Source organism: Ips typographus, linkage group LG2, assembly GCF_016097725.1.
Source record: "Ips typographus isolate SLU linkage group LG2, UJ_Ityp_2.0, whole genome shotgun sequence".
NCBI lineage: Eukaryota > Metazoa > Arthropoda > Insecta > Coleoptera > Curculionidae > Ips > Ips typographus.
The window spans coordinates 583,234-600,277 of record NC_138423.1 but is presented as its reverse complement, the minus strand read 5'-3'; the positions used below and the strand labels follow the sequence as shown (position 1 = coordinate 600,277).

Genomic DNA, 17,044 nt, shown 5'->3' with positions numbered 1-17,044 from the left:
TTTTGTAGTGTTTTTTCAGGTTATTGGATAGGAAATTTAATGAGGATTCTAAAAATGTTCTTCAAACAGTCATTTTTTCACTTCAAGTGGATTTTACAGACGAGTTTGTTCCTGACTGTCTTTTCAGACTGTGTTTTAGGCAGTTTAAAATTTGACACTCTTTTTCTCTCTGACTGTACCAAATTTGGTAGTGTTTTTTTCATGTTATTGGATAGGAAATTTAATGAGGATTCTAAAAATGTGCATAAAACAGTCAGTTTCTCACTAAAAGTGGATTTTACAGGCAATTTTGTCCTTAACTGTCTTTTCAGGCGGTGTTTTAGGCAGTTTAAAATTTGACACCGTTTTTCTCCCTGACTGTACCAAATTTTATAGTGCTTTTTTAGGTTGTTAAATGGGAAATTTGATGAGGATTCCAAAAATGTGCTCAAAACAGTCATTTTTTCACTTCAAGTGGATTTTACAGGCGATTTTTTCCCTGACTGCCCTTTCAGACTGTGTTTTAGGCAGTTTAAAATTTGACACTATTTTTCTATCTGACTGTATCAAATTTTGAAGTGTTTTTTCAGGTTACTGGATAGGAAATTTAATGAGGATTCTAAAAATGTGCTTAAAACAGTAATGTTTTCACTTTAAGTGGATTTTACAAACGATTTTGTCCCTGACTGTCTTTTCAGACTGTGTGTTAAGCAGTTTAAAATTTGACACTGGCTTTCTATCTGACTGTACCAAATTTTGTAGTGTTTTTTCAGGTTATTGGATAGGAAATTTAATGAGGATTCTAAAAATGTGCTCAAAATAGTCATTTTTTCACTTCAAGTGGATTTTACAGACGAGTTTGTCCCTGACTGTCTTTTCAGACTGTGTTTTTGGCAGTTTAAAATTTGACACCGTTTTTTTGTCTGACTGTACCAACTTTTGTAGTGTTTTTTCAGGCTACAGAATAGGAAATTTGATGAGGATTCCAAAAATGAGCTTAAAACAGGTATTTTCTCACTCCAAGTGGATTTTACAGGCGATTTTGTCCCTGACTGTCCTTTCAGACTGTGTTTTAGACAGTTTAAAATTTGACCCCATTTTTCCCCCTGACTCTACCAAATTTTGTAGTGTTTTTCAGGTTATTGGATAGGAAATTCAATAAGGATTCTAAAAATGTGCTTAAAACAGTCAGTTTCTCACTCCAAGTAGGTTTGACATGCAATTTTGACTTTTACTGTCAAACTGTGCTCAAAAGTTACGAAAAGTTTTATTGCAGTATTCGATACAAAACGTTTTTCTGAGATTTATGACAGTAAATTGGACAATAATTGTCAGTTTGTAAACTACAAATTGTTTAAATAATAATATCTCCAGATTTGCGTAATTTTTTCATCTCAAAAACAAATTATTTGTGATAATTTAAACATATGAGGTAATAAAGAAAAGTGGCACAAAACTGAAAATATTATTGCTTTAGAAAAGGATACTTGTTCATAAAAAAGTTATAAGATTGAAACTCATTTGAAACAAGAATTTTTGTCAGAAAAGTTTTACTTTATTTATTTTATTATTGGTAAACCAAAATCTCTAAAACGACAAATCAAATTAGGGTTTTCTTTTCAGGATTTTATTTTGACAATATTTATCAAAAATCCCAAGGTGTACTTATGAAAAGCGGGACGCACTGTAGATAAAATGTATCTAGAAATATAGTAGACCTGTGTATCTATCACTTTCGTAGGGAAAGTTTTCTTCTAAAACTAAAAGTAAAACTTGTATTGGGATTATTTAAATTCAATCAATAGCCCTGCACATAATACAAAAATAAAGTGCAATGCAAATCTAAATTCCTATCGTTGATAATCAACAGCATCAGGTTCCTGATATATCTCCTCCATTATCAATTCACTGCATGGTTTGTCCCTTTGAAAAGGAAATCACCGTGGTTTATTTACCGTAAATAATGTCTTTATTATTAAAATTGTCTAAAATAAAAAAATGCGGTCTAGGAAGGGAGTTTTGAAAAGAAAATAATGCATCGGTAACAGATGCGCTCGTTCACTAAACGCCAGCATTGTCCAGTGCCCCACTAGAGCGAAAGCCCAGCAAAAAAAAATGTAAAAAACACCTTAGGGCTTTCGATAAACGACCCTTAAGGCCATTCATCATAATAATGGCGAAAAAGTGGAGTAAGCCGCAAGGGTAAAAACATTTGGGGTGAGACCTACTAGGCTAACAAACGGTTCGCTATTTAAAAAATAACTGATGGCCAAAATGACAAGATTTTTGTATGATTAACAAAACTGAAACACTTGTGGAAAGCATCTTTGCCACACTCGACTGCTTGGCCGAAGGACGCGTAGCGGACTGCAATCGCGTGCGGAAAAGTACACTTTCCGCACTTGTTAGGAAAATAACTATTTTTTCTCCGTTCAACATAGTAGGCCTTCTAATGACGGTCTATTTTTTTTAGACCATGACGACACATGTAGATGAGCGTGCCACGGCAAGTGATCACTAACAATAGTGCACTTGATCAGGCCGTAGTCCCTTTCATAATAGGGCTTGGGGATATGATATCCACTTGGCATAAAACGATTAACTAACCCTTTTACACCCGTTTTTTTGGTCGTGTACTCAAACATGTGCGCGAAATTCACTTTAAGGGGCGTAATCATGGTTTTTTTGATTAGCTTATTCATTGCGTGTCTGTTTCTAATTTAATATTGTGCAACAACTTGTGCAAAAAAGTGGATTATTTGCTCGCGTTACGTGCGTGTGAATTGATGGTTTTTTATCACTTGTAAAAAGTGAACAATTAATATGAAATGGCAGCGTTACATCCTTAAATGTCCCTTACAAGCGTATTACCATAAATGTCCGCGCCTTAAAAAGAGCGACCATTTCCTTTTCCTCGATTTTCTTTCAACAAGTCACGCACAAAATTCGCCACCAGACGTCTGTGCATAATTTTTCAGTTTTTCTCATGATTATACTGTAAATACGTTACAAAACCCAGAGAGAGAGGAAACAATCATTTTACAGGAAGTACACAAGAACACCGACTGATTTTCTAAATTAAAACTCGTATTCCAAATGTTTCGAAACGGTCTACCTTTTCCCACAAGGTGAAAGCTACAAATATGGAATTTTGGAAAAAAAATCTATTTACTAATACACCAGCATATGTCTGCTTCATCGATTTGATTAAGGCATTTGATAGAGTTTGCCTCTCTGACATCATAAATATACTGATAGCGAGAGAAACGCCAGACACCATCGCAGTAAAGACAGAAGACGCTTATACGGAAGTGATACCGACACCAGGAGGTATCAGACAAGGTGAGTCTCTTAATGTACAGAGTTATAAAGGAAGTGTCATCACTAAATATGGGATACCGAATGGGACAGAATGCTATGCCGATGATGCAGCTATTTTCGTGGAAACGGAGGACGATCTACAGAGACAACTACGCAATTTCTGCCAGGTAAGCCAAGCGATGAGTATGACCATATCTATAGAAAAAACGAAAAGCATACAGACTTGCATCAGGCCAATCATGACATATGGAATAGAAACCAGAGAAGAAACCAACAAAACGAAAAGAATGCTTCGAAATGAAAACGCTCAGGACTGTAATGGGAAAAACAGGAATACCAATAGGGAAAAGGGCACCCCGAAGACCATCTAAGAGATGGAAGGACAGCTGGCAGTCCACCTCCCAGGAGCCGATCCAGAGGAACCTGCAAAACTAACAAATCGCGAGATCTTAAATATGAATAATAAGAAGAAGAAGAAGATCTAAAGAAAATAAATTGATTCAACTTAATAGGATATTAAGACAAATCTAGGGGGCCATTCAATCCATCTATTAGGAAACGTGCTGGCTAAGAAATCTCTCATATTGCGTGCAAAGTGAGGAGGAGCACCCCGTCTTGTTGAAACCAAATGTCTTGGAACGTATTGGGATATATTCGCCTTCAAGCAGGAACAACATTTTGGCACAGGATCATCCTCAGAGAGTTCTTGTAGCAGTTTTAATTTGTACGGATGTAATGCTGTTGTTGTTTTCTAGGACCAATCGACTAACAGATGTTTGTGGGCTATCCTGGACAGACAATAACATATCCAAAAAATTGTTCTTCTGTGGTGGCGGTTGTCGGTTTCCCACTTTTTGGCTAATTTTTAATACTTTCTGAAAACTCAAATTTCTGAACAAGGTGGTATACGGTAGATAGGGATATCGGTTCTCGATCGGGAAATGTATTGTTAAACATGTCTCGTGCTTGGCGATATGAACGTCTTTTTCACCATATCCGACCATCATTCTCTTTCGTTTACTTGGACTACTTTCTATTCAATTTGCAATGTGACTTGACACATCATAAATGATAGATACGAAACGTTAATATATTTTGATTATTTTGAAGAATCGACATCAGAGAAGTACTATACTCATCCCTAGTCCACCTTCTAATTACACGTTATCAGAAAACTCAGATTTCTCGAAATTGGATGAAACTTCGTTCAAACTTGATGATGATGATTATAGGAATTTTGGTAGAACGTGAAAATTGATTAAAACCATTACCGATCCATTTAAAGAAAAAGGTGGTGGATGGTCTGAAGATTTAGGTCTTAAAAACTCGAAACGATCATCAAAAGATAGATTTTTTAAACTTAGTACGTGTGATATTCCAAAATTCCAAATTTGTAGCAGTCACCTTGGGAACAATTTGGGGGGAAACATTTAGAATACCCTGTATACTAAATGTTTACTCGTTTGGTTGTTACCAGATGACGAACGTCCTAAAAACTCAGTATCGATAAAAAAGTCTAAATTTTGGACCTAAATTATCTAAAAATCTAAATTATATGGGTTGCGAAAGCCAGGATTTTACACTTGGGCCGTGGGTAAAGTATAGTAAGTCACAGGCATTTTACGCACTCATTAACTTTTTCCATATGCTTCTTACAGCACTAGCTACGTACTACTTTACCGGTAATCGGTAATTTACCTATCACTAAGGTAAACTAATTTTTAGATTAAAGAGTCTGGTCAGCAGATTTTTACTTTAAATAATAAAGATAATGAAAATCTCAATTAAACAGGGAATTTAAATAATGTGAATCTATCTAGGTACGTCAAGCTATTTTACCAGATTACGTTATCTGGAAATGTCAGGTTTTCTAATGTTTGAAATAACGAGCATTTAAAGTTTGCTTTTTATGTGTCATTTGGATCTTATCTGAACGTAGAAACCGTGTAATCACTACACAAGATTGTTCAAAAAATTATAAAGTAACCATGTTAACCTGTGCGCTGACAAAAAATCGAGTCAACACTCGAAAACCTCTCGACAAAAGAGTTTTAAAATATTAATCTGCATTCATTAAAAGCCACCCAGCCCTAAAAGCTTACTTGAAGCACCTGTGCATTTATCCCACGGTGTTTATAATTCCTATCTCTCTCTTTCTACCTTCAGCGTTACTCATTAAGCGGTAAGTGCGTGAGCTTTTCTACTTTTTTTTTGGTTTCTCTCATCCCGATCTACTTGGTAGCGTAAATCTGTTTAAATTGGTTTACCGACCACTTTTACGGCCAAAGTACACATTAATATGCGTAAAGCTGGTCGGGAAATTAAATGTTGCTTGTTACCTTGATCGCATAGAATTCCTCCCCAATTGGTATCGCAGATACATTGCCACGAGGACCCGTTGCAGTATCCATGTTTGCAACCTGGATATGGTTCGCATTGGTCGCAGTAATCTCCTCTCCAACCAGGACGGCAACTATGGCAATAAGAAAAAAAATTAAATCTGCTATAATGAAGGAAACAATCAAAAAATTTGTTTTTCCAAAATTTAGAGTGAAGAAATGACAACTTTTGATCATAATAAAAAGACAGGAAAACATCAGTTGAACGTTTCTCTGTATTGAACATCCTTCAGTTTCATCAGAGCTTAAATTATACAATAATAGAGATTTGTATCTATACTACATGTTATTCTCAGTGTCTATACTACAATAATTGTAAATAGTTTTCATGATGAAGCTGTATTGTATAATAGCGAAACGTAGAACACACCAGTTTCACTTAATAATTACTACTAAAACCTATGTTTACACGACATTTACGCAGAGTACCAGTTATCTACTACACATGACAATATATCATCCATGTCACGTGAGTCCTTTGAGAGAGATTTTCTTTGAGATATTCAGCTTCTCTAAGAACATTGTCAAATAGCTGAGTCAACCACAATTGATCCAAATTAAATCAAATCTGCGTTTTTTTAAAATTTGACATTTCTTTACTCAGCTATTTTGACAGCTATTGTAACTGTTTTTTTTTACAAAATACTTGTTTAGAATGTCCTTTTTAAGACTGTCTAAAGCTTCTCTAGAAACATTGTCAAATAGTTTGGTTATTCTACCAAAAATCACAAATGTTCCAAATCAAAACAAGACCTGTGTTTTTAATATTTGGGCAGCCTGTAACTCGCTATTTTGACAGGTATTGTAAACGTTTTTTAAACAAAATGGAAGCCTAAAAGATCTTCTTTAAAATGACCCAGCTTTTCTAGAAACATATTGTCAAATAGTTGGGGTATTATCAACAATCACAATTTGTGTTTTACAAATTTGACAGTTCTTTACTCAGCTATTTTGACAGCTATTGTAACTGTTCTTTTCACAAAATACTTGTTTAGAATCTCCTTCTTAAGATTGCCTAAAGCTGCTCTAAAAACATTGTTAAATAGTTTGTCACAATTTTTCTTAATCAAAACAAAACATGTTTTTTCAAAATTTTGACAGCCCGTAACTCGCTATTTTGACAGGTATTGAGACCGTTTTTTTAAACATAATGGAAGCCTAAAATATCTTCTTTAAAGTGACCTAGCTTTTCTAGAAACATTTTTATATAGTTTGGTTATTCTACCAAAAATCACAATTTTCTTAAATCAAAACAAAAGCTGTTTTTTCAAAATTTTGACAGCCCGTAACTCGCAACTTTGACAAGTATTGTGACCGTTTTTTAAACAAAATGGAAGCCTAAAAGATCTTCTTTAAAATAACTTAGCTTTCTAGAAACATTTTCAAATAGTTGGGTCATTGTCAACAACCACAAATGTTCAAAATTAAATCAAATCTGTGTTTTTAAAAATTTGACAGTTGTTTACTCAGCTATTTTGACAGCTTTTTTAACTGTTATTTTTACAAAATACTTGTTCAGAATGTCCTTTTTAAGACTGCCTAAAGTTTCTCTAGAAAAATTATCAGATAGTTTGGTTATTCTACCAAAAATGACAATTTTTCTAAATCAAAACAAAACTTTTTTTTTCAAAATTTTGACAGCCCGTAACTCGCTATTATGACAGGTATTGTGATTGTTTTCTAAACGAAATGATAGCCTAAAAGATTTTCTTTAGAATGACCTAGCTTTTCTAGAAACATTATCAAATAGTTGGGTTATTATCAACAATCACAATTGTTCAAAATTAAATCAAATCTGGGTTTTTTACAAATTTGACAGTTGTTTACTCAGCTATTTTGACAGCTATTTTAACTGTCATTTTCACAAAATACTTGTTTAGAATCTCCATTTTAAGATTGCCTAAAGCTTACCTAGAAACATTGTCAAACAGTTTGGTTATTCTACCAGATATCACAATGGTCCTAAATCAAAACATACATGTGTTTTCAAAATTTTAACAGTCCGTAACTCGCTATTTTGACAGGTATTGTGACCGTTTTTTAAACAAAATGGAAGCCTAAAAGATCTTCTTTAAAATCACTTAGCTTTCTAGAAACATTGTCAAATAGTTGGGTTATTATCAACAACCACAAATGTTCAAAATTAAATCAAATCTGTGTTTTTAAAAATTTGACAGTTGTTTACTCAGCTATTTTGACAGCTATTTTAACTGTCATTTTCACAAAATACTTGTTTAGAATCTCCTTTTTAAGACTGCCTAATGCTTCTCTAGAAACATTATCAAATAGTTTGGTTATTCTAACAAAAATGACAATTTTTCTAAATCAAAACAAATCTTTTTTTTTCAAAATTTTGACAGCCCGTAACTCGCTATTATGACAGGTATTGTGATTGTTTTCTAAACGAAATGATAGCCTAAAAGATTTTCTTTAGAATGACCTAGCTTTTCTAGAAACATTATCAAATAGTTGGGTTATTATCAACAATTACAATTGTTCAAAATTAAATCAAATCTGTGTTTTTAAAAATTTGACAGTTGTTTACCCAGCTACTTTGACAGCTATTGTAACTGTTCTTTTCACAAAATACTTGTTTAGAATCTGCATTTTAAGATTGCCTAAAGCTTATCTAGAAACATTGTCAAACAGTTTGGTTATTCTACCAAATATCACAATGGTCCTAAATCAAAACATACATGTGTTTTCAAAATTTTTACAGCCCGTAACTCGCTATTTTGACAGGTATTGTGACCGTTTTTTAAACAAAATGGAAGCCTAACAGATCTTCTTTAAAATGACCTAGCTTTTCTAGAAACATTATCAAATAGTTGGGTTATTATCAACAATCACAATTGTTCAAAATTAAATCAAATCTGGGTTTTTTACAAATTTGACAGTTGTTTACTCAGCTATTTTGACAGCTATTGTAACTGTTCTTTTCACAAAATACTTGTTTAGAATCTCCATTTTAAGATTGCCTAAAGCTTATCTAGAAACATTGTCAAACAGTTTGGTTATTCTACCAGATATCACAATGGTCCTAAATCAAAACATACATGTGTTTTCAAAATTTTGACAGCCCGTAACTCGCTATTTTGACAGGTATTGTGACCGTTTTTTAAACAAAATGGAAGCCTAACAGATCTTCTTTAAAATGACCTAGCTTTTCTAGAAACATTATCAAATAGTTGGGTTATTATCAACAATCACAATTGTTCAAAATTAAATCAAATCTGGGTTTTTTACAAATTTGACAGTTGTTTACTCAGCTATTTTGACAGCTATTTTAACTGTCATTTTCACAAAATACTTGTTTAGAATCTCCTTTTTAAGACTGCCTAATGCTTCTCTAGAAACATTCTCAAATAGTTTGGTTATTCTACCAAATATCACAATAGTCCTAAATCAAAACAAAACCTGTGTTTTCAAAATTTTGGCAGCCCGTAACTTGCTATTTTGACAGGTATTGTGATCGTTTTTTAACCGAAATTGAAGCCTAAAAGATCTTCTTTAAAATGACTTAGCTTTTCTAGAAACTTTGTCAAATAGTTGGGTTATTATCAACAATCTTACAAATTTGACAGTTGTTTACCCAGCTATTTTGACAGCTATTGTAACTGTCATTTTCACAAAATACTTGTTTAGAATCTCCTTTTTAAGACTGCCTAATGCTTCTCTAGAAACATTATCAAATAGTTTGGTTATTCTACCAAAAATGACAATTTTTCTAAATCAAAACAAAACTTTTTTTTTCAAAATTTTGACAGCCCGTAACTCGCTATTATGACAGGTATTGTGATCGTTTTCTAAACGAAATGATAGCCTAAAGGATCTTCTTTAAAGGCGATTTTGTCCATGAGTGTCCTTTAAATCGTGTTCAAATTTTTCTATTTTTAGAGATTACAATTTCACTGATTTGTAAACTTGTTGCATCCACCCAGCTTTTCCTAAATAACTACAAAACGGTGAAAGTTACAAAAAAATTACAAAAGACCAAAAAGGATCCTAATCAACTCTGCAGGATCGTTTTAGCTGACAGTATACAGGGTGTGCATGAAAGTTATGGTGATTGACTGTTTTTGTCACCCTGCACGCAATTTGTCAGAGAGAATTTTTTGCTCAGCACCACTGCAATTAATTTGACTCAAATTTCAACTGAAACAAACATTCTTATGTAAATTCTCTTTTAATAACATATTCTTCAATGAGGGCATACTGATGGTAATAATACCCATTACATGCGAGCACAAGATTATACTTTCTCAGTGTGTACCTAATATGGCTGCTGGTACTATGGTCGGATTTGTTATAGGGAATTTTGATTGGCTAACAGCAGTAATTTCTAATTAGGAATTTACTGAAAGTGTGCAAACCATCTGGAATTCGTATATTATTAGTGGTAGAGAAACATCATAAAACGTTTATGTTTTGTTCTGATACTGTTACTACCGCGAGCACAAAGATGCAACTTAGGCAAACAGTAAACCTGGCGTCATTACCAGTCTAATCGTGGTAAGCTACTCCGCAACAGACAAAGATAAAATAATATCAATTGTCAGATAAATCGCCCCTAACATAAAGAAGACATGTCAATTATTGAGGAGCTACATCGGATTTAGATTAGCCGATCGGCATTGCGGAATACGTGAGAATCCGCCTTTAATCTCTACGGAAATGTTGCCTACCATCCTTTTAGTATTCGTTTTTTTTTTCTTAACGCAATTTATTAACTATCTCCGCCTGGCTATTCTACGAGGAAAAAACCACTACAGTTGCATGAGAGAAAAATGCAGGTGTAGTTGCTGGTATTTTCATACACAACATCACAGCCGTTGATTTATCGAAAAGCCATAATCGTAAACTTTCAAATCGAACACGTATATTAAACATCTTTTGCATTTTATATTTTAATTAATTGCTCCTACTTGGGGACGCAAAATGAAAATTGTTTGCGGTCGTTTCATGTAAATTAAAGCACGAGCACAACTTGCTGAAATGCTAATACCCTTTTTTGCTACTGTTCGTATTGAAATTTAAATGCACTTTATCAACATTATTGATTTTTTCAATTTTATCGCCTTTTTAAGGTTATTTGCATATTTTCATTGCTTGTATCGTAATTTAATATGATAATTTTAACCGAAAACTAGAGATGGCGCTCATACAAAGCTAGAGTAGTAGCTTGTCAGTCATTTAATGTCAAAGAACCTTATTATGTGACTATATTTCTTTCGTTTTCTTTTGTTTAGTTTCTTCTTCTAATTACAATAAAGAGTTTATCTCATCTTATATGCTAACTTAAGCAGGATGCCAATTAATTTATGATTGGTCAAGAACAAAGCAGCCAGTCGAAAGCTGCTTTTTTTGACCAATCACAAACTACCGGACAATTGAAAACACCGATTTGATTTGATTTAGACCAATGGTGGTTTTTGGTAAAACAACCAAACTATTTCGACATGTTTTCCCAAATGCTATGGGTCATTTTAAAGAAGATCCTTTAGGCTTCCATTTTGTTTAAAAAGCAGTCACAATACCTGTCAAAAAAAACGAATTACGAGCTGTCAAAACTTTGAAAACACAGGTTTGTTTTGATTTAGAACAATTGTGATTGTTGGTAGAATAACCAAACCATTTGGCCATGTTTTCCGAAATGCTATAGGTAATTTTAAAATCCAGTTGCAGTCACCGAAACATGTTTTTAAGCACATTTTTGTAATTTTCATTAAATTTCCTATTTAATGACAAAAAAAACTACAAAATTTGGTTAAGTCAGGGAGAAAAGTGGTGTCAAAATATAAACTGTCACAAAAAACGGTTTAAAAGGATAGTTAGAGATAAAATCGCCTATAAAACCCACTTGGTGTGAGAAAATGACCGTTTTAAGCACATTTTTGGAATCCTTATGAAATTTCCTATCCAATAACTTGGAAAAAGATACAAAAATTGGTACAGTTACGGAAAAAAGTGGCATCAAGGTTTGAACTGCCATGATGACAGTTTGAAATGACAGTCAAGGACAAAATCGCCTGTAACCCTCACTTGGAGTGAGAAAATGACTGTTTTAAGCACATTTTTGGAATCCTCATTAAATTTCCTATCCAATAACTTGGAAAAAAATACAAAATTTGGTACAGTCAGGGAGAAAAGTGGCGTCAAAGTTTGAACTGCCAGGATGGCAGTTTGAAAGGACAGTCAAGGACAAAATCGCCTGTAAACCCCACTTGAAATGAGAAAATGACTGTTTTAAGCACATTTTTGGAATCCTCATTAAATTTCCTATCCAATAACTTGGAAAAAAATACAAAATTTGGTACAGTCAGGGAGAAAAGTGGCGTCAAAGTTTGAACTGCCATGATGACAGTTTGAAATGACAGTCAGGGACAAAATCGCCTGTAAACCTCACTTGGAGTGAGAAAATGACTGTTTTAAGCATATTTTTGGAATCCTCATTAAATTTCCTATCCAATAACTTGGAAAAAAATACAAAATTTGGTACAGTCAGGGAGAAAAGTGGCGTCAAAGTTTGAACTGCCAGGATGGCAGTTTGAAAGGACAGTCAAGGACAAAATCGCCTGTAAACCCCACTTGAAATGAGAAAATGACTGTTTTAAGCACATTTTTGGAATCCTCATTAAATTTCCTATCCAATAACTTGGAAAAAAATACAAAATTTGGTACAGTCAGGGAGAAAAGTGGCGTAAAAGTTTGAACTGCCAGGATGACAGTTTGAGAAGACAGTCAGGGACAAAATCGCCTGTAAACCTCACTTGGAGTGAGAAAATGACTGTTTTAAGCATATTTTTGGAATCCTAATTAAATTTCCTATCCAATAACTTGGAAAAAAATCAAAATTTGGTACAGTCAGGGAGAAAAGTGGCGTCAAAGTTTGAACTGCCATGATGACAGTTTGAAAGGACAGTCAAGGACAAAATCGCCTGTAAACCTCACTTGGAGTGAGAAAATGACTGTTTTAAGCATATTTTTGGAATCCTAATTAAATTTCCTATCCAATAACTTGGAAAAAAATCAAAATTTGGTACAGTCAGGGAGAAAAGTGGCGTCAAAGTTTGAACTGCCAGGATGACAGTTTGAGAAGACAGTCAGGGACAAAATCGCCTGTAAACCTCACTTGGAGTGAGGAAATGACTGTTTTAAGCATATTTTTGGAATCCTCATTAAATTTCCTATCCAATAACTTGGAAAAAGATACAAAATTTGGTACAGTTACGGAAAAAAGTGGCATCAAAGTTTGAACTGCCATGATGACAGTTTGAAAGGACAGTCAGGGACAAAATCGCCTGTAAACCTCACTTGGAGTGAGAAAATGACTGTTTTAAGCATATTTTTGGAATCCTCATTAAATTTCCTATTACTAAAATATTTCGAAAGCAAAATCTACACCTTTTGTTTGGTATATACGGTTTCAAAAAGTCGTAACGTTTACTACTACCTGTACAACCAACGGTACGGATTCATAAGCTAATTAATTAGAGCCAACTATATTAGGCAACGGCCGGCATACTTTCGTTTTAATTGAAAAAAATAATCAATCACACGCAATCGCTACGGCAAATCGTGCAGAAGACGTATGACCGTTAGTATCGGCCGTAAAGATGTCGATCGTCGATGAGTGAAAATTCCAGAACAAAAATTCTCAGCGAGCATTTTCAAGATCGATATTCAGCTTCGATCGATTGGATTTCCAAGTTTATTAGCAGCAAAATGGCGAGCTTTGTATGCTGAAAACCACACAAAATAACAACGACGTCACGAATGACAAATAGAGCAACGACAGAAAACTTTAACTTGTCATGTTGGTTTGAAGATTGTTAGGTTGGTACAAATAGGGGCTATTACCAAATTTATAAAGTGGGAATCTTAAATGAACAAATTAACGTAGCTGTCACGTCATCCTAATTTTGGTTGATTAACGGTATGGCTCTGGTAACTCAAAATGGCTTCCAGAGTCATCTGGCAAGTCAAAATCGATTCCAGAGTCATTTGGCAACTCAAAATGGCTTCCAGAGGCTTCTGGCACCTTTAAGACAATCTTAAAAAAGTTCAGAGGCCTCTGATAAACTCAAAATGGCTTCCAAAGGCTTCTGGTAGCTTTAAAACGGTCTTGAAAAGCTTCAAAGGCTTCTGGAAACTCAAAATGGCTTTCAGAGGCTTCTGGCAGCTTTAAAACAGTCTTACACTAATTCAGAGGCCTTTGACAAACTCAAAATGGCTTTCAGAGGCCTCTAATAGCTTAAAATGGCTTCCACAGGTTTCTGGTAGATTTAAAACGGTCTTGAAAGGCTTCAGAGGCCTCTAGCAACTCAAAATGGCTTTCACAGACTTCTGGCAGCTTTAAGATAATCTTAAAAGAGTTCAGAGGCCTCTGACAAACTCAAAATAGCTTCCATAGGCATCTTTCAAACCGTCTTATATTAATTCAGAGGCCTTTGGCAACTTAAAATAGTTTCCAGAGACTTCTGGTAGCTTTAAAACGGTCTTGAAAGGCTTCAGAGGCCTCTAGCAACTCAAAATGGCTTTCACAGACTTCTGGCAGCTTTAAGATAATCTTAAAAGAGTTCAGAGGCCTCTGACAAACTCAAAATGGGCATATGGCAGCTTTAAAACAGTCTTATCTTATACTAATTCAGAGGCCTTTGGCAACTTAAAATAGCTTCCAGAGACTTCTGGTAGCTTTAAAACGGTTTCGAAAGGCTTCAGAGGCCTCTGCCAACTCAAAATGGCTTCCAGAGACTTCTGGCAGCTTTAAGACAATCTTAAAAGAGTTCAGAGGCCTCTGACAAACTCAAAATGGCTTCCATAGTCATCTGGCAGCTTTAAAACAGTCTTATACTAATTCAGAAGCCTTTGGCAACTTAAAATAGCTTCCAGAGACTTCTGGTAGCTTTAAAACGGTTTCGAAAGGCTTCAGAGGCCTCTGCCAACTCAAAATGGCTTCCAGAGACTTCTGGCAGCTTTAAGACAATCTTAAAAGAGTTCAGAGGCCTTTGACAAACTCAAAATGGCTTGCAAAATATTTGGAAAGATGACTTTTACAAAAAAGTGGTTCCGTAACTGATGAACCAATAATCTAGTGAAAACTTATAAAACATAATTATTAAACACGTTTTCCTTTAACTATTCGGAAAATTTCCACTTTCTTCTAAGCCTTCTTGTGTAGACAAGGGTAATTTTTGAACCAAACTGTCACAAGATATGAACAAAACATTCCAAATTGTGTATTCCGTCCCTGATTAACGGTTATTATTGAAACTTTGCATATTTATTTATTAAATACGGTTTCATTTAATATTTATTGGATAAAAATATGTAACTGGTCTCATAAATTAATTGGGTGTCATTAGGAAACAGAGCAAGCCACTGTAGTTGGCGGTTACGTCATCGTGTGCGCCTCTATATGGAAACTTACTCATGTTGAGAAATATTTGTTTTTCTGCTTTTTCTATCAAACAAACTTTGACAGACAGATTTTCGTATCAGAACTATGACGTAACATCCATTTGCCTTGGTTTGGATCTTAAACAATATCTCTGCAGTAAGTGATCAGATTGAAGAATTTTAGTATTATTTTTTTGACCTAAAAGTTAAAGAAGATAAAGCAACTCTTCCTGACAACAAACAACAACATTTTTACTAAGAAACTAATTTCTAGATTTAGATGTGATTGTGGTTTTTTTCCTCTTTCTGATTGAAACAATCTGAAATCCTATACTACACTAACAAAGACCAGCCTGAACCATTACACGGTTCATGCATATTCATAAACCTTTTAAATGCATGAAATCGGATGTTACCCAAAAACTACACGAATTCTTTTATTTATATGTTAATCAATTACCGTCTTCATTCGTTATAAGATTCAATAATCGCCCGATTCGCTTATCTGCTATAACATCCGAGTGGCGTTATATGGCCTAAATGGATTAGCATTATTTTTCTCTTCTTTTCGAATCGTTATTAACGCCGACAACGTTAATGAAGTTATTTCAGGCAATCTGTATTCCATTTTGTTCATTAGAGGAAAAAGTTGACCATTGTCGAACTGTGTCCAGGCACGCATCCCAAACATTAGAACAGAAAAATCACTGAAAAGCTACTTATATTAGGAGGGTCGTAAAATTAAAGTATCTTCTAGTTTTAAAAACAGAACTAATGGTCGGTAACCACACAAACGCTTTGGGAAAACGCTTATAGACAATCGAGAATAGAAATGGGTGCTTGCCTCGTAACAGCTTTTTAATTAACAATGCCCACCGGTCATAGATGCCGGTATGAGTTGTGGGAAAATTTGTGTTGCAAATGTAAAACTAAAACACACCCATATTGGGACAAAAAATGGTAAAAACTGTTTCACTTGTAAGTTGAAATATAAGCAATTGTTGTAGTAATTCCTCAACAGGAATTAAGTAAACGTTTTTCGAACAAAAGTAAACATTTAGGAAAATAACTTTGTTCTGGTTTTATGCGATATCCTGAAGCTTCCAAAATAATTAAATTTAATCCTAACAACCTAAAACTTTTGCATTTTGCAGTTTTTTGTAACTCTGCCTTTTAGTAAGGCAGACGGTTGAAGACAGCCAGGAGACTCCGTCTCGTGCCACAAAATGTAGTCGTCCCGAATTCTACAACCCTCACAGGGTTCGTAACCGTGAAACACAATAATAGTGTATTAAAAGTTTATTTAAACAAATTTTGAAAAACAGTAGACCAGTGAGATGATGATAAAAGTGAAATCCGCGTGAACTGGTCGAGAAGACTGACCTGGCCTGGCAAATTGAAAAAAATTCGCTAAAAAGAAATATGTTGAAGACATTAAGGCTCAATCTGGTGTGTGATTTAAAAGTCATAAACTGGAAAAGAGGCAGCAGATGCCGGTGAGAAATTGAAGAAACAACCAACATAGGAATAATCTGAAGTAAAAGTTCAATCCTCAAAGCCATGACGCAAGTTTCTCCAGTTGTTTAGATAACCAGCAACTCTGACAATGTCTGTCAAATTGCAAAAAAGAACGATAAAACTCACCAAGACAAAAGGAGTAGTCAACAAAGTGGAGAAATCTTCTGAATAAGCATTGGTGTAGAAAACGTAAAAATTGGAGAGGGTGACACTTAATAATTCTTTTTGCGGAGTTATCATTATTGTATCGGTTAATCTAAATTATTTTGACAGCAATAATTACAACATTATTCAAAGACAGCAAACCTTGTTACGAAATTAAAATTTCTTTTGTTACTTATTTACACTTACTTGCATTCGTCCGGGTAATCGCATTTCCCATGCAACGGATGGCATCCGGCTTTACATACAGCTGAAATACACACGAG

General features: G+C 34.4%; 1 protein-coding gene across 4 annotated transcripts in view; it reads right to left on the bottom strand.

The window, feature by feature from the left end:
* Ser (protein serrate) overlaps positions 1–17,044 on the bottom strand; it is a 223,794-nt gene that overhangs the window by 65,825 nt on the left and 140,925 nt on the right. For all 4 annotated transcript variants that reach the window (XM_081972144.1, XM_081972145.1, XM_081972146.1 and 1 more), the window contains exons 5-6: positions 16,968–17,028; positions 5,640–5,773 (exon numbers count right to left, since the gene is read on the bottom strand). In XM_081972144.1, the coding sequence (XP_081828270.1) occupies positions 5,640–5,773; positions 16,968–17,028 (195 nt within the window). The remainder of the gene's footprint in view (positions 1–5,639; positions 5,774–16,967; positions 17,029–17,044) is intronic.